At 46.1% G+C, this 25,948-nt stretch overlaps 1 protein-coding gene across 1 annotated transcript; it reads right to left on the bottom strand.

Moving 5' to 3' along the window:
• Positions 1-8,017: 8,017 nt before the first annotated feature.
• Positions 8,018-25,422, bottom strand: LOC139579564 (alpha-2-macroglobulin receptor-associated protein-like). Its single transcript, XM_071408315.1, has 10 exons — positions 25,155-25,422; positions 24,364-24,508; positions 20,449-20,579; positions 19,342-19,462; positions 18,540-18,630; positions 18,358-18,422; positions 18,188-18,270; positions 17,867-17,917; positions 14,032-14,157; positions 8,018-10,409 (listed from the first exon to the last, which is right to left on the bottom strand). The coding sequence occupies exons 1-10, from the start codon at positions 25,314-25,316 to the stop codon at positions 10,341-10,343; spliced, it is 1,044 nt and encodes a 347-aa protein (XP_071264416.1). The 5' UTR covers positions 25,317-25,422; the 3' UTR covers positions 8,018-10,340.
• Between the last annotated feature and the right edge of the window lie 526 nt (positions 25,423-25,948).

Consider the following 25,948-nt stretch of genomic DNA (forward strand, 5'->3'; position numbering starts at 1 on the left):
CTGGAGATCTACTGTCCTGTAGGTTTTCAGTCCAACCCTCTTCCTGGAGATCTACTGTCCTGTGGGTTCTCAGTCCAACTCTCTTCCTGGAGATCTACTGTCCTGTGGGTTCTCAGTCCAACCCTCTTCCTGGAGATCTACTGTCCTGTAGGTTCTCAGTCCAACCCTCTTCCTGGAGATCTACTGTCCTGTAGGTTTTCAGTCCAACCCTCTTCCCGGAGATCTACTGTCCTGTAGATTCTCAGTCCAACCCTCTTCCCGGAGATCTACTGTCCTGTAGGTTATCAGTCCAACCCTCTTCCTGGAGATCTACTGTCCTGTAGGTTATCAGTCCCAACCCTCTTCCTGGAGATCTACCGTCCTGTAGATTATCAGACCAACCCTCTTCCTGGAGATCTACTGTCCTGTAGGTTATCAGTCCAACCCTCTTCCTGGAGATCTACCGTCCTGTAGATTATCAGACCAACCCTCTTCCTGGAGATCTACTGTCCTGTAGGTTATCAGTCCAACCCTCTTCCTGGAGATCTACTGTCCTACAATATAATATGAATATAATACAATACTAAAGTTTAATGTAATACCTGCTGTTGGGGACACATCACTATAATGGTTCAATAGGACATGTTTATAACCAAAAGTTTAATATAATACCTGCTGTTGGGGACACATCACTATAATGGTTCAATAGGACATGTTTATAACCTAAGGTTGAATGTAATACCTGCTGTTGGGAACAGACACTATAATGGTTGAATGTAATACCTGCTGTTGGGAACAGACACTATAATGGTTGAATGTAATAACTACTGTTGTGAACAGACACTATAATGGTTGAATGTAATACCTACTGTTGGGAACAGACACTGTAATGGTTGAATGTAATACCTACTGTTGGGAACAGACACTATAATGGTTGAATGTAATACCTACTGTTGGGAACAGACACTATAATGGTTGAATGTAATACCTACTGTTGGGAACAGACACCGTAATGGTTGAATGTAATACCTACTGTTGGGAACAGACACTGTAATGGTTGAATGTAATACCTACTGTTGGGAACAGACACTGTAATGGTTGAATGTAATAACTACTGTTGGGAACAGACACTATAATGGTTGAATGTAATAACTACTGTTGGGAACAGACACTGTAATGGTTGAATGTAATACCTACTGTTGGGAACAGACACTATAATGGTTGATACCTGCTCAAAGCCATTTTCTTGTACTGTAATAATCTCCTACGAGGAAACATAGAACCTGCTCAAAGCCATTGGATGTGTATATTTCTATTGTGTGTCCCGATTACACCACCCTTCTCCCAAAGTGTACACTCGCACACTACCCGTCATGGATTTAAGGTTTGTTATAAGCAAAGTGTGCAAGACAAACACTTCAGGAGAAGGACAGGATGATCAGGAGACTGGTTTTTATGTTCTAGTAGAGGACCCATGATGGCGTAGTAACTGGTTGTTGTTGTTGGTCTTCCTGTCCAGTAGGGGGCTCCACCACATACGCCCACATAGACATCACAGCCTCAGAGACGGCTCAGAGAGTAGCGGCAGAACACGCCCAGAGGAGACAGGACAGGCTGATGGAGCTGGAGGAGAACACGCCCAGAGGAGACAGGACAGGCTGATGGAGCTGGAGGACAAAACGCCCAGAGGAGACAGGACAGGCTGATGGAGCTGGAGGACAAAACGCCCAGAGGAGACAGGACAGGCTGATGGAGCTGGAGGACAAAACGCCCAGAGGAGACAGGACAGGCTGATGGAGCTGGAGGAGAACACGCCTCTCTCTCTCTCTCTAATGATTTGAGTGTTTTCTTGTAAATAGTAACTGCTTTGTTTTCCAAGAGATTATTTATGAACTTGTATTATATTTAGCCACCCTTTGCCTTGATGACAGCTTTGCAAACTCTAGGCATTCTCTCAACCAGCTTCACCTGGAATGCTTTTCCAACAGTCGTGAAGGAGTTCCCACATATGCTGAGCACTTGTTGGCTGCTTTTCCTTCACTCTGCGGTCCAGCTCAACCCAATTGGGTTGAGGTCAGGTGATTGTGGAGGCTAGGTCATCTGATGCAGCACTCAATCCTTCTCCTTCTCGGGTCAAATAGCCCTTACACAGCCTGGAGGTCTGTTTTGGGTCATTGCCCTGTTGAAAAACAAATGATAGTCCCACTAAGCGCAAACCAGATGGGATGGTGTATCGCTGTAGAATACTGTGGTAGCCATGCTAGTTAAGTGTGTCTTGAATTCTAAATACATCAGACAGTGTCACCAGCAAAGCACCATCACACCTCCTCCTCCATGCTTCACGGTGGGAACCACACATGCGGAGATCATCCGTTCACCTACTCTGCAGCTCACAGAGACACGGCGGTTGGATCCAAAAATCTTACATTTGGACTCATCATACCAAAGGACCGATTTCCACTGGTCTAATGTCCCTTGCTCGTGTTTCTTGGCCCAAGCAAGTCTCTTCTTCTTATTGGTGTCCTTTAGTAGTGGTTTCTTTGCAGTAATTTGACCCTGAAGGCCTGATTCACACAGTTGAGATATGTCTGTTACTTGAACTCTGTGAAGCATTTATTTGGGCTGCAATCTGAGGTGCAGTTAACTCTAATGAACTTACAGTTGAAGTCGGAAGTTTACATACACCTTAGCCAAATATATTTAAACTCAGTTTTTCACAATTCCTGACATTTAATCCTAGTTAAAAGTCCCTGTCTTAGGTCAGTTAGGATCACCACTATATTTTAAGAATGTGAAATGTCAGAATAATAGTAGAGAGAATGATTTATTTCAGCTTTTATTTCTTTCATCACTTTGCCAGTGGGTCAGAAGTTTACATACACTCAATTAGTATTTGCTAGCATTGCCTTTAAATTGTTTAACTTGGGTCAATTGTTTCGGGTAGCCTTCCACAAGCTTCCCACAATAAGTTGGGTGAATTTTGGCCCATTCCTCTTGACAGAGTCAGGTTTGTAGGCCTCCTTGCTTGCACAAGCTTTTTCAGTTCTGCTACAAATTTTCTATAGGATTGAGGTCAGGGCTTTGTGATGGCCACTCCAATACCTTGACTTTGTTGTCCATAAGCCATTTTGCCACAACTTTGGAAGCATGCTTGGGGTCATTGTCCATTTGAAAGACCCATTTGCGACCAAGCTTTAACTTCCTGACATGAGATGTTGCTTCAATATATCCTCATGATGCCATCTATTTTGTGAAGTGCACCAGTCCCTTTTGCAGCAAAGCACCCCCACAACATGATGCTGCCACCCCCGTACTTCATGGATGGGATGGTGTTCTTCGACTTGCAAGCTTCCCCCTTTTTCCTCCAAACATAACGATGGTCATTATGACCAAACAGTTCTATTTTTGTTTCATCAGACCAGAGGACATTTCTCCAAAAAGTACGATCTTTGTCCCCATTTGCAGTTGCAAACCGTAGTCTGGCTTTTTGTTGGCAGTTTTGGAGCAGTGGCTTCGTCCTTGCTGAGCGGCCTTTCAGGTTATGTCGATATAGGACTCGTTTTACTGTGGATATAGATACTTTTGTACCTGTTTCCTCCAGCATCTTCACAAGGTCCTTTGCTGTTGTTCTGGGATTGATTTGTACTTTTCACACCAAAGTCCATTAATCTCTAGGAGACAGAACACGTCTCCTTCCTGAGCGGTATGCCGGCTGCGTGGTCCCATGGTGTTTATACTTGCGTACTATTGTTTGTATAGATGAACGTGGTACCTTTAGGCGTTTGGAAACTGCTCCCAAGGATGAACCAGACTTGTTGAGGTCTACAATTTTTTTTCTGAGGTCTTGGCTGATTTCTTTTGATTTTCCCATGATGTCAAGCAAAAAGGCACTGATTTTGAAGGTAGGCCTTGAAATACATCCACAGATACACCTTCAATTGACTCAAAGTATGTCAATTAGCCTATCAGAAGCTTTAAAACACTATAAGAAGGAAATAAATTCCACAAATGAACTTTTAACAAGGCACACCTGTTAATTGAAATGCATTCCAGGTGACTACCCCATGAAGCTGGTTGAGAGATTACCAAGAGTGTGCAAAGCTGTCATCAAGGCAAAGGGTGGCTTCTTTGTAGAATCTCCAATATAAAATATATTTTGATTTGTTTAACACTTTTTTGGTTACTACATGATTCCATATGTGTTATTTCACCGTTTTGATGTCTACACTATTATTCTGCAATGTAGAAAATTAAAAAAATAAAGAAAAACCCTGGAATGAGGTGTGTCCAAACTTTTGACTGGTACTGTGTATACAAAAACATGATTTTATATTCAGCAGCATCACATTTAGTAAAGTGTTCATTAAAAATAGTCTGATTATGGTGTGAGGACTACAACAACAAATACACAGGCTGGGATTCAATCAAGGCAAGTTGAAGAGCACCGGACAGCCAACAAAATGTCTTTGCAAGGCGTATTTGAGCCCAGACCTGAAGGATGAATGAACTACTCAGTTACCACGTCATAAAGCCTAGACCTGAAGGGTGAACTACTCAGTGAGTAGGGTTACCACATCATAAAGCCTAGACCTGAAGGATGAACTACTCAGTGAGTAGGGTTACCACGTCATAAAGCCCAGACCTGAAGGATGAACGAACTACTCAGTGAGTAGGGTTACCGCGTCATAAAGCCTAGACCTGAAGGATGAACTACTCAGTGAGTAGGGTTACCACGTCATAAAGCCCAGACCTGAAGGATGAACTACTCAGTGAGTAGGGTTACCACGTCATAAAGCCCAGACCTGAAGGATGAACTACTCAGTGAGTAGGGTTACCACGTCATAAAGCCCAGACCTGAAGGATGAACTACTCAGTGAGTAGGGTTACCACGTCATAAAGCCCAGACCTGAAGGATGAACTACTCAGTGAGTAGGGTTAGCACGTCATAAAGCCCAGACCTGAAGGATGAACCACTCAGTGAGTAGGGTTACCACGTCATAAAGCCCAGACCTGAAGGATGAACTACTCAGTGAGTAGGGTTACCACGTCATAAAGCCCAGACCTGAAGGATGAACTACTCAGTGAGTAGGGTTAGCACGTCATAAAGCCCAGACCTGAAGGATGAACCACTCAGTGAGTAGGGTTACCACGTCATAAAGCCCAGACCTGAAGGATGAACGAACTACTCAGTGAGTAGGGTTACCACGTCATAAAGCCTAGACCTGAAGGATGAACTACTCAGTGAGTAGGGTTACCACGTCATAAAGCCCAGACCTGAAGGATGAACTACTCAGTGAGTAGGGTTACCACGTCATAAAGCCCAGACCTGAAGGATGAACTACTCAGTGAGTAGGGTTACCACGTCATAAAGCCCAGACCTGAAGGATGAACTACTCAGTGAGTAGGGTTACCACGTCATAAAGCCCAGACCTGAAGGATGAACTACTCAGTGAGTAGGGTTAGCACGTCATAAAGCCCAGACCTGAAGGATGAACCACTCAGTGAGTAGGGTTACCACGTCATAAAGCCCAGACCTGAAGGATGAACGAACTACTCAGTGAGTAGGGTTACCACGTCATAAAGCCTAGACCTGAAGGATGAACTACTCAGTGAGTAGGGTTACCACGTCATAAAGCCCAGACCTGAAGGATGAACTACTCAGTGAGTAGGGTTACCACGTCATAAAGCCCAGACCTGAAGGATGAACTACTCAGTGAGTAGGGTTAGCACGTCATAAAGCCCAGACCTGAAGGATGAACCACTCAGTGAGTAGGGTTACCACGTCATAAAGCCCAGACCTGAAGGATGAACGAACTACTCAGTGAGTAGGGTTACCACGTCATAAAGCCTAGACCTGAAGGATGAACTACTCAGTGAGTAGGGTTACCACGTCATAAAGCCCAGACCTGAAGGATGAACTACTCAGTGAGTAGGGTTACCACGTCATAAAGCCCAGACCTGAAGGATGAACTACTCAGTGAGTAGGGTTAGCACGTCATAAAGCCCAGACCTGAAGGATGAACCACTCAGTGAGTAGGGTTACCACGTCATAAAGCCCAGACCTGAAGGATGAACTACTCAGTGAGTAGGGTTACCACGTCATAAAGCCCAGACCTGAAGGATGAACTACTCAGTGAGTAGGGTTACCACGTCATAAAGCCCAGACCTGAAGGATGAACTACTCAGTGAGTAGGGTTACCACGTCATAAAGCCCAGACCTGAAGGATGAACTACTCAGTGAGTAGGGTTACCACGTCATAAAGCCTAGACCTGAAGGATGAACTACTCAGTGAGTAGGGTTACCGCGTCATAAAGCCTAGACCTGACGGGTGAACTACTCAGTGAGTAGGGTTACCACGTCATAAAGCCTAGACCTGAAGGGTGAACTACTCAGTGAGTAGGGTTACCACGTCATAAAGCCCAGACCTGAAGGATGAACTACTCAGTGAGTAGGGTTACCACGTCATAAAGCCTAGACCTGAAGGATGAACTACTCAGTGAGTAGGGTTACCACATTATAAAGCCTAGACCTGAAGGATGAACGAACCACTCAGTGAGTAGGGTTACCACGTCATAAAGCCTAGACCTGAAGGGTGAACTACTCAGTGAGTAGGGTTACCACGTCATAAAGCCCAGACCTGAAGGATGAACTACTCAGTGCGTAGGGTTACCACGTCATAAAGCCTAGACCTGAAGGATGAACTACTCAGTGAGTAGGGTTACCACGTCATAAAGCCTAGACCTGAAGGATGAACTACTCAGTGAGTAGGGTTACCACGTCATAAAGCCTAGACCTGAAGGATGAACTACTCAGTGAGTAGGGTTACCACATTATAAAGCCTAGACCTGAAGGATGAACGAACCACTCAGTGAGTAGGGTTACCACGTCATAAAGCCTAGACCTGAAGGATGAACTACTCAGTGAGTAGGGTTACCACGTCATAAAGCCCAGACCTGAAGGATGAACTACTCAGTGGGTAGGGTTACCACGTCATAAAGCCTAGACCTGAAGGATGAACTACTCAGTGAGTAGGGTTACAACGTCATAAAGCCCAGACCTGAAGGATGAACTACTCAGTGAGTAGGGTTACCGCGTCATAAAGCCTAGACCTGAAGGATGAACTACTCAGTGAGTAGGGTTACCACGTCATAAAGCCCAGACCTGAAGGATGAACTACTCAGTGAGTAGGGTTACAACGTCATAAAGCCCAGACCTGAAGGATGAACTACTCAGTGAGTAGGGTTACCACGTCATAAAGCCCAGACCTGAAGGATGAACTACTCAGTGGGTAGGGTTACCACGTCATAAAGCCCAGACCTGAAGAAGGAACTACTCAGATATGCTCCAGGCCCCAGCAACTGGGGGTTTCAAACACACAGCCGCTCCTGTACAACCAGGTCTAGGAGATTGGCGATCTATACACCCCTGGCACCACCAGGAACCCTTCGCTCTGTGACCTGTTCAAACTGGATATTTCAACCTCTCACACCGGTCTGTTAGAGTTAAAAGTGAAAACAAATGTATCACTGGTGGGATTTGAACTAACAACCATCTGGTTACTGCCATAGGGATGAACTAACAACAATCTGGTTACTGCCACAGGGATGAACTAACAACCATCTGGTTACTGCCATAGGGTTGAACTAACAACCATCTGGTTACTGCCATAGAGATGAACTAACAACCATCTGGTTACTGCCGTAGGGATGAACTAACAACCATCTGGTTACTGCCATAGGGTCAGAGTCCTCTGGTACACTGAGGCTTCTGGTGTCTCTAAGCCATCAGTTTCTGTAGTTTAAAAGAGAGAATTAGCGAAGACAACACTAATAGTTTCCAGGTGTCATGGCGCTAGAAAAAGGTTTTATGTTCAATTCCCATGTGAACTACATACTACATATGATTCACCAGTAAGGCTTTAAACATGTGTTTAGGCCTACAATAGTAAGAAAAGTAATTCTGTTAAAGTTTGTTAAATTCTGTTAAATGCTCATTGTATACCAATTTCTACAAAATATCCAGATGACGAGAAAATGGGAGAAAATGTGTTTTATTACTTTTTGAAATTTGTTCAATCTACATTTGATTCATTTTTGTTATGACAGTGTTTTGCATCTTCAGGATGCCCCGCCCACATGGGCCAATAAGACTCTGAGTATTCATGGTGCAAAGACTGTATTAACATCGATTACAATCATGACTCGCTCTCTCAGTAACTCTCCAATCATGACACTCGTTCTCTCAGTAACTCTCCAATCATGACACTCGGTCTCTCAGGAACTCTCCAATCATGACACTCGTTCTCTCAGTAACTCTCCAATCATGACACTCGTTCTCTCAGTAACTCTCCAATCATGACACTCGCTCTTTCAGGAACTCTCCAATCATGACACTCGTTCTCTCAGTAACTCTCCAATCATGACACTCGGTCTCTCAGGAACTCTCCAATCATGACACTCGTTCTCTCAGTAACTCTCCAATCATGACACTGGTTCTCTCAGTAACTCTCCAATCATGACACTCGTTCTCTCAGTAACTCTCCAATCATGACACTCGGTCTCTCAGGAACTCTCCAATCATGACACTCGTTCTTTCAGTAACTCTCCAATCATGACACTCGGTCTCTCAGTAACTCTCCAATCATGACACTCGGTCTCTCAGGAACTCTCCAATCATGACACTCGTTCTCTCAGTAACTCTCCAATCATGACACTCGGTCTCTCAGTAACTCTCCAATCATGACACTCGTTCTCTCAGTAACTCTCCAATCATGACACTCGGTCTCTCAGTAACTCTCCAATCAAGACACTCGCTCTTTCAGGAACTCTCCAATCATGACACTCGGTCTCTCAGTAACTCTCCAATCATGACACTCGGTCTCTCAGTAACTCTCCATCCAGTAACATTCTGATTGGTTTTATACAGCCCCTTGTGTTACAGCTTCAATTTAAAATGGATTAAATGTAGATTTTTTCTCCTCACTGGCTACACACAATACTCCATAATGTCAAAGTTGTGTTTTTAGATTATTTTATTGACAAATAAATACAAATCTGAAATGTCTTGAGTCAATAAGTATTCAACCCCATTGTTACGGCAAGGCTAAATAAGTGCAGTAGTAAATAAGTACTTAAAAAGTCACATCAGTTAGATGGACTCACTTAGTCTGCGAGAACAGTGTTCAACATGACTGTTGAACGACTACCTCATCCCTGTAACCCCCCACACACATACAGATCATTGTTAAGGTCCTTCCAATCGAGCAGCGAATTTCAACCACAAAGACCAGGGTAGGTTTAACAATAACCTCGCAAAGAAGGGCACCTATTGGTAGATGAATAAAAAATAAAAAGCAGACATTGAATATAAACACGCCCAGTCACTACAAAGATTCAGGCGTCCTTCCTAACCGAGTTGCCAGAGAGGATGGAAACCACCATTAGGCCAAAGGTCACAGAGGAGTTCTTGAGATTTGCTGATATCAAGCTACCGGTATTGTTGAAATACCATTGATATTGTGTGTTAATATGGTGATATAGTCAAATCCATTGATGCTAGGTGTTACTATGGTGATATAGTCAAATCCATTGTTACTAGGTGTTACTATGGTGATAGTCAAATCCACCGATACAATGCGCTTCTATGGTGATGTAGTCTCGCTGTTAGCAGCTATTTCCCTAGAAGGTTTTGATGGTGGTAATATGTGGTTGTCTCAAATACTTTCATAATAAAACTGTTAGTCAAAGTTATTAAGTGTCTGAATAAGAACATATGAGGTTCTGGTCAAAAGTAGTGCACTATCTAGGGAATAGGGTACCATTTGGTCCACTGACAATCAGATGTACCTACAATAAGCATATACACATATTTACACATAACCAGTAGTGGCTCCCAGGACACTGAAAAACACATTCCTTCCCAAATGGCACCCTATTCCCTACACAGTACACTACTTCCATAGGGCCTTGGTCCAAAGTAGTGTGCTATGCAGGGAATAGGGTGCCATTTGAGATACAGACAGGCTCATCATTATTAAAATGGAACAATCACAAATTAGATTTACATGGAAAAACACTGATTTCTTTAAAGTGGTCTACAAAAGAGCAATGTGGACGGAAGTTGTGTGTGTGTGTGTGTGTGTTAAAAGAGAGAGAGAGTGTGTGTGTGTGTGTGTGTGTGTGTGGACAGGCAGATTAGCAGTACATCGTAGGGTTGTCATGACACCAGCGTTGTCATACTCTGAAGCACTGTGGCAAGAAAACATGAAGCAGACTTAATTTGTTGTTGAGGAAAACCAGTCTCAATGTTGAAAACACACAGCCTTCTGTTGTCGCCCCCAGAGCCACGTCTGAGGAGTCTGTTACAGTTCGTTACGGTCGAGTCCTTTACGGGAGATCTTGCTGTTTAAATCCTGCATGTGCTTCTTCATCTGAGAGAGACAGAGAGAGACAGAGAGAGACAGAGAGAGAGACAGACAGACAGACAGACAAAGAGAGACAGAGAGAGACAGAGAGACAGAGAGACAGAGAGTGAGACAGAGAGACAGAGAGAGTGAGACAGAGAGAGAGACAGAGAGAGAGACAGAGACAGCGACAGAGAGAGACAGAAAGAGAGAGAGACAGAGAGAGAGAGAGACAGAGAGAGAGACAGACAGAGAGAGAGACAGAGAGAGAGACAGAGAGAGAGACAGAGACAGCGACAGAGAGAGACAGAAAGAGAGAGAGACAGAGAGAGAGAGAGACAGAGAGAGAGACAGACAGAGAGAGAGACAGAGAGAGACGTTACACACATCTTGAAATCGATTCCACTATTTATTTCCTAAAACATCCCCGTTGTCATTCTGTTGTAGAACAGGAGTGAAATTCACTTTAAAAAGTCCATGAAACTTGAAAGTCTTAAAGTCCTCCATCTCTTGTCCAGATGTAAAATGTGACCTGACTTCAGCAGTAAAAGGTAAACTGAAAAAGACGAACACAGAGAAAGCTCTAGAAAGAGGAAATCAGAAATAATATCCGTCCCTCTGTCTGACTGCGGCCCACCCCTCTCCTCTACAACATCATCACCCACGAAGAAACAGGTAGTATCTTTCTTTGGAACCCTGACTTGATGTAGCTTCCCCCTAGGCTGCTAACGTCTAGCTACGTCAACATCACATTAACTTGGTGTAGCTTCCCCCTAGGCTGCTAACGTCTAGTTACGTCAACATCACATTAACTTGATGTAGCTTCCCCCTAGGCTGCTAACGTCTAGTTACGTCAACATCACAGTAACTTGATGTAGCTTCCCCCTAGGCTGCTAACGTCTAGTTACGTCAACATCACATTAACTTGATGTAGCTTCCCCCTAGGCTGCTAACGTCTAGTTACGTCAACATCACATTAACTTGATGTAGCTTCCCCCTAGGCTGCTAACGTCTAGCTACGTCAACATCACATTAACTTGATTTAGCTTCCCCCTAGGCTGCTAACGTCTAGCTACGTCAACATCACATTAACTTGATGTAGCTTCCCCCTAGGCTGCTAACGTCTAGTTACGTCAACATCACAGTAACTTGATGTAGCTTCCCCCTAGGCTGCTAACGTCTAGTTACGTCAACATCACAGTAACTTGATGTAGCTTCCCCCTAGGCTGCTAACGTCTAGTTACGTCAACATCACATTAACTTGATGTAGCTTCCCCCTAGGCTGCTAACGTCTAGCTACGTCAACATCACATTAACTTGATGTAGCTTCCCCCTAGGCTGCTAACGTCTAGTTACGTCAACATCACATTAACTTGATGTAGCTTCCCCCTAGGCTGCTAACGTCCAGCTACGTCAACATCACATTAACTTGATGTAGCTTCCCCCTAGGCTGCTAACGTCTAGCTACGTCAACATCACATTAACTTGATGTAGCTTCCCCCTAGGCTGCTAACGTCTAGCTACGTCAACATCACATTAACTTGATGTAGCTTCCCCCTAGGCTGCTAACGTCTAGTTACGTCAACATCACATTAACTTGATTTAGCTTCCCCCTAGGCTGCTAACGTCTAGCTACGTCAACATCACATTAACTTGATGTAGCTTCCCCCTAGGCTGCTAACGTCTAGTTACGTCAACATCACATTAACTTGATGTAGCTTCCCCCTAGGCTGCTAACGTCTAGCTACGTCAACATCACATTAACTTGATGTAGCTTCCCCCTAGGCTGCTAACGTCTAGCTACGTCAACATCACATTAACTTGATGTAGCTTCCCCCTAGGCTGCTAACGTCCAGCTACGTCAACATCACATTAACTTGATGTAGCTTCCCCCTAGGCTGCTAACGTCCAGCTACGTCAACATCACATTAACTTGATGTAGCTTCCCCCTAGGCTGCTAACGTCTAGCTACGTCAACATCACATTAACTTGATGTAGCTTCCCCCTAGGCTGCTAACGTCCAGCTACGTCAACATCACATTAACTTGATGTAGCTTCCCCCTAGGCTGCTAACGTCTAGTTACGTCAACATCACATTAACTTGATGTAGCTTCCCCCTAGGCTGCTAACGTCTAGCTACGTCAACATCACATTAACTTGATGTAGCTTCCCCCTAGGCTGCTAACGTCTATCTACGTCAACATCACATTAACTTGATGTAGCTTCCCCCTAGGCTGCTAACGTCTAGCTACGTCAACATCACATTAACTTGATGTAGCTTCCCCCTAGGCTGCTAACGTCTAGTTACGTCAACATCACATTAACTTGATGTAGCTTCCCCCTAGGCTGCTAACGTCCAGCTACGTCAACATCACATTAACTTGATGTAGCTTCCCCCTAGGCTGCTAACGTCTAGCTACGTCAACATCACATTAACTTGATGTAGCTTCCCCCTAGGCTGCTAACGTCTAGCTACGTCAACATCACATTAACTTGATGTAGCTTCCCCCTAGGCTGCTAACGTCTAGTTACGTCAACATCACATTAACTTGATTTAGCTTCCCCCTAGGCTGCTAACGTCTAGCTACGTCAACATCACATTAACTTGATGTAGCTTCCCCCTAGGCTGCTAACGTCTAGTTACGTCAACATCACATTAACTTGATGTAGCTTCCCCCTAGGCTGCTAACGTCTAGCTACGTCAACATCACATTAACTTGATGTAGCTTCCCCCTAGGCTGCTAACGTCTAGCTACGTCAACATCACATTAACTTGATGTAGCTTCCCCCTAGGCTGCTAACGTCCAGCTACGTCAACATCACATTAACTTGATGTAGCTTCCCCCTAGGCTGCTAACGTCCAGCTACGTCAACATCACATTAACTTGATGTAGCTTCCCCCTAGGCTGCTAACGTCTAGCTACGTCAACATCACATTAACTTGATGTAGCTTCCCCCTAGGCTGCTAACGTCCAGCTACGTCAACATCACATTAACTTGATGTAGCTTCCCCCTAGGCTGCTAACGTCTAGTTACGTCAACATCACATTAACTTGATGTAGCTTCCCCCTAGGCTGCTAACGTCTAGCTACGTCAACATCACATTAACTTGATGTAGCTTCCCCCTAGGCTGCTAACGTCTAGCTACGTCAACATCACATTAACTTGATGTAGCTTCCCCCTAGGCTGCTAACGTCTAGCTACGTCAACATCACATTAACTTGATGTAGCTTCCCCCTAGGCTGCTAACGTCCAGCTACGTCAACATCACATTAACTTGATGTAGCTTCCCCCTAGGCTGCTAACGTCTAGCTACGTCAACATCACATTAACTAAATCATCTACCTTCTATCCCATCTCTCTGGTCTTCTCTCCCAGGTTACTGTATCTCTCCTACCTTGTACCCCATCTCTCTCCCAGGTTACTGTATCTCTCCTACCTTGTACCCCATCTCTCTGCCAGGTTATTGTCTCTCTCCTACCTTGTACCCCATCTCTCTGCCAGGTTACTGTATCTCTCCTACCTTGTACCCCATCTCTCTGCCAGGTTATTGTCTCTCTCCTACCTTGTACCCCATCTCTCTGCCAGGTTACTGTATCTCTCCTACCTTGTACCCCATCTCTCTGCCAGGTTATTGTCTCTCTCCTACCTTGTACCCCATCTCTCTGGTCTTCTCTGCCAGGTTATTGTATCTCTCCTGGTTTCTCAGGATGTGGTCGTTGTCTCCTAGAGCTTCTACATGTCTCAGCTTCTGGTGGGATAACTCCAACTGTTCCTGAGAGGGAGAGAGGAGCGGGGGGGGGGGGGGGGTACAGAGGAGCAGAGAGGAGCGGGGGGAGAAAAGGGGGGGAGGGAGAAGCAGGGAAGAGAGAGGAGCAGGGGGGAGAGAGGAGCAGAGAGGAGCGGGGGAAGAAAAGGGGGAGAGGGAGAAGCAGGGAAGAGAGAGGAGCAGGGGGGAGAGAGGAGCAGAGAGGAGCGGGGGAAGAAAAAGGGGGGGAGGGAGGGAAGAGAGGGAGACGAGAGAGAGAGAGAGAGAGAGAGAGGGCCAGAGGAGCAGGAGAGGGAGAGAGGCAGGGGGGAGAGAGAAGCAGGGAGAGCGAGAGAGAGAGGGAGGAGAAAGTGAGTGATCCAATGTGAAATGGACCCTACGCTCTAGGCACTTGCTTGGTGGAAGCACCATATTGCTTACACCTGTCAAACCCTCTCAGATCTCTCAGTGCCTAGGGCGTAAGGGTCCATTTGGGACATCAAGTGAGCGAGCGCGGTGAATAAAAGACAGTGTCTCCGGGCAGTATTGAGACCTTCACTTTCCCACATTTTGTTGCGTTACAGCCTTGTTCTAAGTAACAAAAATTCCTAAATCTTTGCAAATGTACACAAAATAAAATAAAATGAAATACATGATTGACATAAGTATTCAGACCTTTTGCTATGAGACTTGAAATTGAGCTCAAGTGCATCCCTGTTTCCACTGATCATCCTTGAGATGTTTCTACAACTTGATTGGAGTCCTCCTGTGGTAAATTAAATTGATTGGACATGATTTGGAAAGGCTCACACCTGTCTATATAAGGTCCCACAGTTGACAGAGCATGTCTGAACAAAAACCAAGAGGTCGAAGGAATTGTCCGTAGAGCTCCGAGACAGGATTGTGTCGAGGCACAGATCTGGGGAAGGGTACCGAAACCTTTCTGCAGCATTGAGGGTCCCCAAGAACACAGTGGCCACCATCATTCTTAAATGGAAGAAGTTTGGAACTACCAAGACTCTTCCTAGAGCTGGCTGTACGGCCAAACTGAGCAATCGGGGAGAAGGGCCTTGGTCAGGGAGGTGACCAAGAACCCGATGGTCACTCTGACAGAGCTCCAGAGTTCCTATGTGAGAACCTTCCAGAAGGACAACTATCTCTGCAGCACTCAGAACTTTATGGTTGATTGGCCAGACGGATGCCAATCCTCAGTAAGAGGAACATGACAGCCTGCTTGGAGTTAAAGGCACCTAAAGACTCTCAGACCATGAAAAACAAGCCTGTAGGAAACCTGGCAGCATCCCCACGGTGAAGCATGGTGGTGGCAGCATCCCCACGGTGAAGCATGGTGGTGGCAGCATCCCCACGGTGAAGCATGGTGGTGGCAGCATCCCCACGGTGAAGCATGGTGGTGGCAGCATCCCCACGGTGAAGCATGGTGGTGGCAGCATCCCCACAATGAAGCATGGTGGTGGCAGCATCCCCACGATGAAGCATGGTGGTGGCAGCATCCCCACGATAAAGCATGGTGGTGGCAGCATCCCTACGGTGAAGCATGGTGATGGCACCATCCCCACGGTGAAGCATGGTGGTGGCACCATCCCCACGGTGAAGCATGGTGGTGGCAGCATCCCTACGGTGAAGCATGGTGGTGGCACCATCCCCACGGTGAAGCATGGTGGTGGCAGCATCCCCACGGTGAAGCATGGTGGTGGCACCATCCCCACGGTGAAGCATGGTGGTGGCAGCATCCCTACGGTGAAGCATGGTGGTGGCACCATCCCCACGGTGAAGCATGGTGGTGGCAGCATCCCCACGGTGAAGCATGGTGGTGGCATCATGCTGTGGGGATGTTTTTCAGCAGCAGGGACTGGGAGACTAGTCAGGATCCAGGCAAAGATTAACGGAGCAAAGTACAGAAAGATCCTTGATGAAAACCTGCTCCGGAGCGCTCAGGACCTCAGACAGGGGTGAAGGTTCACCTTCCAACAGGACAACGATCCTAAGCACACAGCCAAGACAACTCAGGACTGGCTTCGGGACATGTCTCTGAATGAGTGGACCGGCCAGAGCCCAATAGAACATCTCTAGAAAGACCTGAAAATAGCTGTGCAGCGACGCTCCCCATCCAACCTGACAGAGCTTGAGAGGATCTGCAGAGAAGAATGGGACAAACTCCCCAAATACAGGTTGTGCCAAGCTTGTAGCGTCATACCCAAGAAGACTCGCGGCTGTAATCGCTGCCAAAGGTGCTTCAACAAAGTACTGAATAAAGGGTCTGAATACTGATGTAAATGTATGAGGTTTTTTTTAAACTTGTTTTTGCTTTGTCATTATGGGGTGTGTTGTGTGTAGATTGATGAGGGGAAGAAAACAATGTAATCCATTTTAGAATACGGCTATAAGTAATACGGCTATAAGTAATAAGGCTATAAGTAATAAGGCTGTAAGTAATAAGGCTATAAGTAATAAGGCTATAAGTAATAAGGCTATAAGTAATAAGGCTATAAGTAATAAGGCTATAAGTAATACGGCTGTAAGTAATAAGGCTGTAAGTAATAAGGCTGTAAGTAATAAGGCTATAAGTAATAAGGCTGTAAGTAATAAGGCTATAAGTAATAAGGCTGTACGTAATAAGGCTGTCCGTAATAAGGCTGTAAGTAATAAGGCTATAAGTAATAAGGCTGTAAGTAATAAGGCTATAAGTAATAAGGCTGTAAGTAATAAGGCTATAAGGTAATAAGGCTGTACGAAATAAGGCTGTAAGTAATAAGGCTATAAGTAATAAGGCTGTAAGTAATAAGGCTATAAGTAATAAGGCTGTAAGTAATAAGGCTATAAGTAATAAGGCTGTAAGTAATAAGGCTATAAGTAATAAGGCTGTAAGTAATAAGGCTATAAGGTAATAAGGCTGTACGAAATAAGGCTGTAAGTAATAAGGCTGTAAGTAATAAGGCTGTAAGTAATAAGGCTATAAGTAATAAGGCTGTAAGAAATAAGGCTGTAAGTAATAAGGCTATAAGTAATAAGGCTATAAGGTAATAAGGCTGTACGTAATAAGGCTGTCCGTAATAAGGCTGTTAAGTAATAAGGCTATACGTAATAAGGATATACGTAATAAGGCTATAAGTAATAAGGCTGTACGTAATAAGGCTGTACGTAATAAGGCTATAAGTAATAAGGCTGTTAGGTAATAAGGCTGTTAAGTAATAAGGCTGTAAGTAATACGGCTATAAGTAATAAGGCTATAAGTAATAAGGCTATAAGTAATACGGCTATAAGTAATACGGCTATAAGTAATAAGGCTATAAGTAATAAGGCTGTCCGTAATAAGGCTGTCCGTAATAAGGCTGTAAGTAATAAGGCTATAAGTAATACGGCTATAAGTAATACGGCTATAAGTAATACGGCTATAAGTAATAAGGCTATAAGTAATAAGGCTATAAGTAATAAGGCTATAAGTAATAAGGCTGTACGTAATAAGGCTGTACGTAATAAGGCTATAAGTAATAAGGCTATAAGTAATAAGGCTGTACGTAATAAGGCTGTACGTAATAAGGCTATAAGTAATAAGGCTGTACGTAATAAGGCTGTACGTAATAAGGCTATAAAACGTGGAAAAAGTCAAGGGGTCTGAATACTTTCTGAATTCACCGTATATAGACTGAGTACAACACCATAACACATCGTTAAACAGACTTTCCCACTAATCAGATCATGTTGATTGATAGGTTACCTGGTAGTGGCTGTGCTTCTCTACCTTGGTCTCAAAGTGCTTCAGTTCCTCCTGAACACACACACACACACACACAGAGTCAGGGAGAGAGACACCCAAACCGGACAGAACATTATGATCCAGATTGTGAAAAGTGATCACTTTAAAACAGATATGGAAAGCGCGCACACACACCTACCTTCTCCCAGGCTGTATCTCAGAGGACACACACACACACACACACACACACACACACACACACACACACACACACACACACACACACACACACACACACACACACACACACACACACACACACACACACACACACACACACACCTTGAGCGAGTCCAGTTCATCTCCAGTCAGGTTGGCTCTCTGTGCCATCTCCCACAGCTCTATCACCCTGGGCTCCTTAAACTCTGGAGAGACATCACAACTAGTCACACTACACTGTGTGTATGTGTGTGATTTAACGCTGTGTGTGTGTGTGTGTGTACACCACTCACCGCTGTCCTCGCTGAAGCCCTCGTGGCTGAGTTTCTGCAGGCGTTCAAAGCCCTGGTTCAGATCCCTACACACACACACACACCGTTAAACCACACACACACACCGTTAAACCACACACACACACCGTTAAACCACACACACACACAGCGTTAAAGCACACACACACACCGTTAATACACACCTCATCTTGTCCTTCAGGTCGGTGTGTTTCTGATGCAGGACATGTTCTTTAACTTCCCCTTCTAATGGAGAAATCACATTCTTATGGATCTCTATAGGGAGAGACGGGGGGGAGGAGGGATGGAGGAGAGGGGGGGAGGGTGGAGGAGAGGGGATGGAGAGAGATGGGGGAGAGAGACGGGGTGGGGACAATCAACACATCCATTAAGGTCATGCATCAGACTGTTATCCAGTGACTTACTGTCAGTATATTCAACTAAGGTGGAGAAAACCACTACATCACAATCACTGCACCTAATAACGTTCCTCAAAGCAGCTGTCAACAAAACCAGAAGTTATATTTCACACAATCACCAGCAGTCAAACAACATTATAATTCAACCTAAACCAAGTGACACTTCATCACTGGGGCAACACTGGGGCAACACTGGGGTAACACTGGGGTAACACTGGGGTAACACTGGGGTAACACTGGGGCAACACTGGGGCAACACTGGGGTAACACTGGGGCAACACTGGGGCAACACTGGGGCAACACTGGGGCAACACTGGGGTAACACTGGGGTAACACTGGGGCAACACTGGGGTAACACTGGGGTAACACTGGGGTAACACTGGGGCAACACTGGGGTAACACTGGGGTAACACTGGGGCAACACTGGGGCAACACTGGGGCAACACTGGGGCAACACTGACAATTATTAGGGGAGAGGAAAGGAGGGGAGGCAGAATGACCGACAAAAGAGAAGAAAAAGAACGAGAAGGAGAAGGAGAACGAGAAGGAGCGTAAAAAGTCCTCTCACCCTCCGTGCGGCTGACGGTATCCATGACGATGTTATACTCGCTGATCTTGTCCTTGTGGTGTTGAAACTCCCTCTTCAGACTCTGCATCTCCTCCTCTGAGAACTTACCAGAACTCTTAGCCTGTAGGGAGACACATTTACACTACACTGTTAGTAGGAAGAATGAAGACAAGCAATCTCAAAATGACCTCTTGGGTTGTAAACTGGGGTGTAAAGCCATAGAGGGAGAGAAACTGAGGACAAGTGGCCCCAAAATGACTTACTGGGCTGTAAACTGGGGTGTAAAGCCATAGAGGGAGAGAAACTGAGGACAAGTGGCCCCAAAATGACCTATTGGGTTGTAAACTGGGGTGTAAAGCCATAGAGGGAGAGAAACTGAGGACAAGTGGCCCCAAAATGACCTATTGGGTTGTAAACTGGGGTGTAAAGCCATAGAGGGAGAGGAACTAAGGACAAGTGGCCCCAAAATGACTTCTTGTGTTGTAAACTGGGGTGAAAGCCATAGAGGGAGAGAAACTGAGGACAAGTGGCCCCAAAATGACTTACTGGGCTGTAAACTGGGGTGTAAAGCCATAGAGGGAGAGAAACTGAGGACAAGTGGCCCCAAAATGACTTCTTGGGTTATAAACTGGGGTGTAAAGCCATAGAGGGAGAGAAACTGAGGACAAGTAACTCCAAAACGTCCCTCCCTCCCTCACCCCTCTCCCTGTCCCCCATCCACCCCCTTCCCTCCCTCCCTCCCATCCCTCACCCACCCCCTTCCCTCCCATCCCTCCCCCTCCATCCCTCACCCACCCCCTCCCCTCCATCCCTCACCCACCCCCTTCCCTCCCATCCCTCACATCCCTCACCCACCCCCTTCCCTCCCATCCCTCCCCCTCCATCCCTCACCCACCCCCTTCCCTCCCTCCCTCCCATCCCTCACCCACCCCCTTCCCTCCCATCCCTCACCCACCTCCCTCCCCTCCCTCACCCCTCCCATCCCTCACCTGTCCATCCCTTACCCACCTCCCTCCCCTCCCTCACCCCTCCCATCCCTCACCTGTCCCTCCCTCCCTCACCCACCCCCTTCCCTGTCCCTCCCATCCCTCACCCACCCTCTCTCACCTTATTCCACAGTTTGTCCAGTCTGGGGTCGTCAAACATGTCTCCTTGTCTGAAGTCATGGTCCTTCAGGTTGTTAGATTCTAGAGGTCTGGTGTCCTTCTTCCCATCCATCCCATACTTAGCCAGGATCACTGGGGTGGGGGGGGGGGGGACACAAAATGGACGCCAGTTAACCATACTATCCCAGATAGGACAATGAGCCAGGATCACTGGGGTGGGACACACTGGGGTGGGACACACACACACACACACACACACACACACACACACACACACACACACACACACACACACACACACACACACACACACACACACACACACACACACACACACACACACACACACACACACACACACACACACACACACACACACACACACACACAAAATGGACGCCAGTTAACTATACTATCCCAGATAGGACAATGAGCCAGACTTAGCCAGGATCACTGGGGTGGGGGGAGAGACACAAAATGGACGCCAGTTAACCATACTATCCCAGATAGGACAATGAGCCAGACTTAGCCAGGATCACTGGGGTGGGGGGAGAGACACAAAATGGACGCCAGTTAACCATACTATCCCAGATAGGACAATGAGCCATACTTAGCCAGGATCACTGGGGTGGGGGGGGGGGGGACAAAATGGACGCCAGTTAACCATACTATCCCAGATAGGACAATGAGCCATACTTAGCCAGGATGACTGGGGTGGGGGGGGGGGGGGACACACACAAAATGGACGCCAGTTAACCATACTATCCCAGATAGGACAATGAGCCATACTTAGCCAGGATCACTGGGGTGGGGGGGGACACAAAATGGACGCCAGACGTAGCGATGTGAAGCATCCGCTTGGCGTTTACACTCACGACCAAATATGGTGATGAGAGGAAGCTCAGTGGTCGGCAGCGGGGGAAGGTGGAGCTAGGTGGATTTTGGCCGACATTCTGCACATTTTCTCATCCGTTAAACATTTGATTTTAATACAGTTTTCTGTTCCCAAAATTACAATCTGTTACGAACCGAGTGGACTAAGTTCTGTAGACTTTACACATTGCTAAAAAAAAAAGGTATATATACTGCTCAAAAAAATAAAGGGAACACTTAAACAACACAATGTAACTCCAAGTCAATCACACTTCTGTGAAATCAGACTGTCCACTTAGGAAGCAACACTGATTGACAATAAATTTCACATGCTGTTGTGCAAATGGAATAGACAACAGGTGGAAATTACAGGCAATTAGCAAGACACCCCCAAAAAAGGAGTGGTTCTGCAGGTGGTGACCACAGACCACTTCTCAGTTCCTATGCTTCCTGGCTGATGTTTTGGTCACTTTTGAATGCTGGCGGTGCTCTCACTCTAGTGGTAGCATGAGACGGAGTCTACAACCCACACAAGTGGCTCAGGTAGTGCAGCTCATCCAGGATGGCACATCAATGCGAGCTGTGGCAAGAAGGTTTGCTGTGTCTGTCAGCGTAGTGTCCAGAGCATGGAGGCGCTACCAGGAGACAGGCCAGTACATCAGGAGACGTGGAGGAGGCCGTAGGAGGGCAACAACCCAGCAGCAGGACCGCTACCTCCGCCTTTGTGCAAGAAGGAGCAGCACTGCCAGAGCCCTGCAAAATGACCTCCAGCAGGCCACAAATGTCATGTGTCTGCTCAAACGATCAGAAACAGACTCCATGAGGGTGGTATGAGGGCCCGACGTCCACATGTGGGAATTGTGCTTACAGCCCAACACCGTGCAGGACGTTTGGCATTTGCCAGAGAACACCAAGATTGGCAAATTCGCCACTGGCGCCCTGTGCTCTTCACAGATGAAAGCAGGTTCACACTGAGCACATGTGACAGACGTGACAGTCTGGAGACGCCATGGAGAACGTTCTGCTGCCGGCCATATCCTCCAGCATGACCGGTTTGGCGGTGGGTCAGTCATGGTGTGGGGTGGCATTTCTTTGGGGGGCCGCACAGCCCTCCATGTGCTCGCCAGAGGTAGCCTGACTGCCATTAGGTACCGAGATGAGATCCTCAGACCCCTTGTGAGACCATATGCTGGTGCGGTTGGCCCTGGGTTCCTCCTAATGCAAGACCATGCTAGACCTCATGTGGCTGGAGTGTGTCAGCAGTTCCTGCAAGAGGAAGGCATTGATGCTATGGACTGGCCCGCCCGCCCGTTCCCCAGACCTGAATCCAATTGAGCACATCTGGGACATCATGTCTCGCTCCATCCACCAACGCCACGTTGCACCACAGACTGTCCAGGAGTTGGCGGATGCTTTAGTCCAGGTCTGGGAGGAGATCCCTCAGGAGACCATCCGCCACCTCATCAGGAGCATGCCCAGGCGTTGTAGGGAGGTCACACACACTACTGAGCCTCATTTTGACTTGTTTTAAGGACATTACATTAAAGTTGGATCAGCCTGTAGTGTGGTTTTCCACTTTAATTTTGTGTGACTCCAAATCCAGACCTCCATGGGTTGATAAATTTGATTTCCATTGATAATTTTTGTGTGATTTTGTTGTCAGCACATTCAACGATGTAAAGAAAAAAGTATTTAATAAGAATAGTTCATTCATTCAGATCTAGGATGTGTTATTTTAGTGTTCCCTTTATTTTTTTGAGCAGTGTATATTTTTTTAATAGCGTTGTTTATAAAGAGTTAAGGGCAAATTTAGTTATTGCACATATGCACTTCAGAGTAGGCGTTCCCAAACACAAATATGCAAATACATGCTAGAAAGAGCCAATAGGATCTCGCTAGCTCGTGCTTGGCTCTGCCCACTATGATTAATTGACCCCCCATTGGAAACGACATGCTGTGGTCCATCTTGGTTTAGTTATAAAAACAATATTTAATACTTAAGCAATAAGGCCCGAGGGGGTGTGGTAGATGGCGAATATACCACAGCTAAGGCCTGTTCTTAGGCCCAACGAACACCGTCCCCAAGGCCCTTCACACCCCCATGACATTATAACAAGCCACACACCGTCCCCTTCCCCAAGGCCCTTCACACCCCCATGACATTATAACAAGCCACACACCGTCCCCGTCCCCAAGGCCCTTCACACCCCCACGATATTATAACAAGTCACACACCTTCCCCAAGGCCCTTCACACCACCACGACATTATAACAAGTCACACACCTTCCCCAAGGCCCTTCACACCCCCACGACATTATAACAAGCCACACACCTTCCCCTGCCCCAAGGCCCTTCACACCACGACATTATAACAAGCCACACACCTTCCCCAAGGCCCTTCACACCCCCACAATATTATAACAAGCCACACACCTTCCCCTGCCCCTTCACACCCCCACGACATTATAACAAGCCACACACTGTCCCCAAGGCCCCAAGGCACTTTCCGCTTTTTAAAGCAGCTCTGTCTCTCTCTAGAAAATCAACTGTTTATAAAGCAGCTCTGTCTCTCTCTAGAAAATCAACTGTTTATAAAGCAGCTCTGTATCTCTCTAGAAAATAAACTGTTTATAAAGCAGCTCTGTCTCTCTCTAGAAAATAAACTGTTTATAAAGCAGCTCTGTCTCTCTCTAGAAAATCAACTGTTTATAAAGCAGCTCTGTCTCTCTCCAGAAAATCAACTGTTTTTAAAGCAGCTCTGTCTCTCTCTAGAAAATCAACTGTTTTTAAAGCAGCTCTGGTTTAAGTAGTGTTATTTACACCACTCCTCCCTTCTAGTCTCTCTCTCTCTCTCACCGTTGAAGCCACGTCGTAGATTGACCTCTCTCTCCACCCACCCCCTCCATCCCTCTCTCTCTCCATTCTCATCCATCCCTCTCTCTCTCTCACCGTTGAAGCCACGTCGTAGATTGACCTCTCTCTCCACCCACCCCCTCCATCCCTCTCTCTCTCCATTCTCATCCATCCCTCTCTCTCTCTCACCGTTGAAGCCACGTCGTAGCTTGGCCTCTCTCTCTCCATTCTCATCCATCCCGTCTGCCTTAGTCTTCTTCCACTGTAGTTCATCTTTCTCCTGGATCTTCAGATCACTGTGGAGCTCTGCCTGACGCACTGGGGGCAACTGCATCTAGAGACGGAGGGAGATAGGGATGGAACGAAAGAGAGAGACGAGTGTTAAACTGGTGTACTGTGGACAACTGCAACTAGAGACAGAAGAAGAGAGGATGAGAGGAGAAAAAGAGATTGCCAATAAAGCACATTTAATTGACTGGTGTTAGACTGGGGCACTGGGGGCAACTGCATCTAGAGACTGAGGGATGACGAGAGAGAGAGGGATCGAGGTAAAGAAAGGGATAGGAAATAAGTGGAAGTAAGGGCGAGAGGATGGAGAGATGGAGGGATGGGCGGTAAATCAAATCAGACTGGAACTAATGAAGTGTAGTGTGTGTCTCGTCTGTGTCTGTCTGTGAGAGAAATCGGTTCCTTAAAGTACCCGGGTACAATCAGACCTCAGCCATCTCTAACGTTAGCTGATTCAGCTACCTGTGCCAAGCAGGTAAGGTAACTGTTAGCTAGCTAAGTTAGCTAAACAAAATGTTGGATAGACCAAGGAATTGTAGACAAAACGTCTCTAACGTTAGAATGATAGTTAACTACGAAACCCCATGGACTCCACTAGGACTAGACACGACCCGATAACGAAGACAATTCACGCTCGACTGTCTCAATATTTAAGTAAACAAAGCGAAGCTAGATAGCATCACTTGACTTACCCTGATCGCCTTCTCCCACACCTGGTTGAGTTTAGCTATCCTAAATTCCACCGTGTTCTTGCCGTCCATGGACGGTTTCTGGTCGTTCATTTCTCTAGAATACTTTCCTGCAATCGCCCCGACTGCGAGACACAACACCGCAAATAAACAACCGAACTTCATTTTGCACCGTACCGGAAAATGTATGGAAGAAACCTTAAATGAAACGCAATTTCAGAGCTACGGTTCATTCGTCTGTCTTTCTAGCCGGAGTACCTCAAGTCATGTGTTTAGAAGAGGCGGACGCGTCCTGGATGAACTGCATTGTGGGATGTGTAGTTTTAGAAAAAACTACAAACTGGGTTTACAGTTCTGGGGAAAGGGTTTGTAAAATACAATACCCACAATGCACCTCGTAATCGTCTCCTAGTAACGGAGGATGTGGGAGCCTTTGAGCAAATAGGAATCATCCACGCGTTGGATTTAAAAGGGATTTAGGGTTGAGCAATTTTACACAACACTGGAATAATTTGATGTTGGCTAGCTTTCACACATGAAACAGCCTACTCAAGCAGTAATAAGTCACCAATTTTGTGTTAACCATTCAGTTATATAAACTAGGTATTGATTGGCGCCTGCACACACACGAACGCAAACACACACAAAGTTGTCTATGTTGGTTCTGTAGTTGCCATGGCGCCCTAGCAGCCTAAGCAGAGAGCTCCTGTAAATATGTACATATTAAATTATTTGTAAGTGTTTTTAATTGTGTTTTTAAACATGTGCAGATGGACTTGCAGCTTGCTAGCTGGCTC

Source organism: Salvelinus alpinus, chromosome 6, assembly GCF_045679555.1.
Source record: "Salvelinus alpinus chromosome 6, SLU_Salpinus.1, whole genome shotgun sequence".
Taxonomy (NCBI): domain Eukaryota; kingdom Metazoa; phylum Chordata; class Actinopteri; order Salmoniformes; family Salmonidae; genus Salvelinus; species Salvelinus alpinus.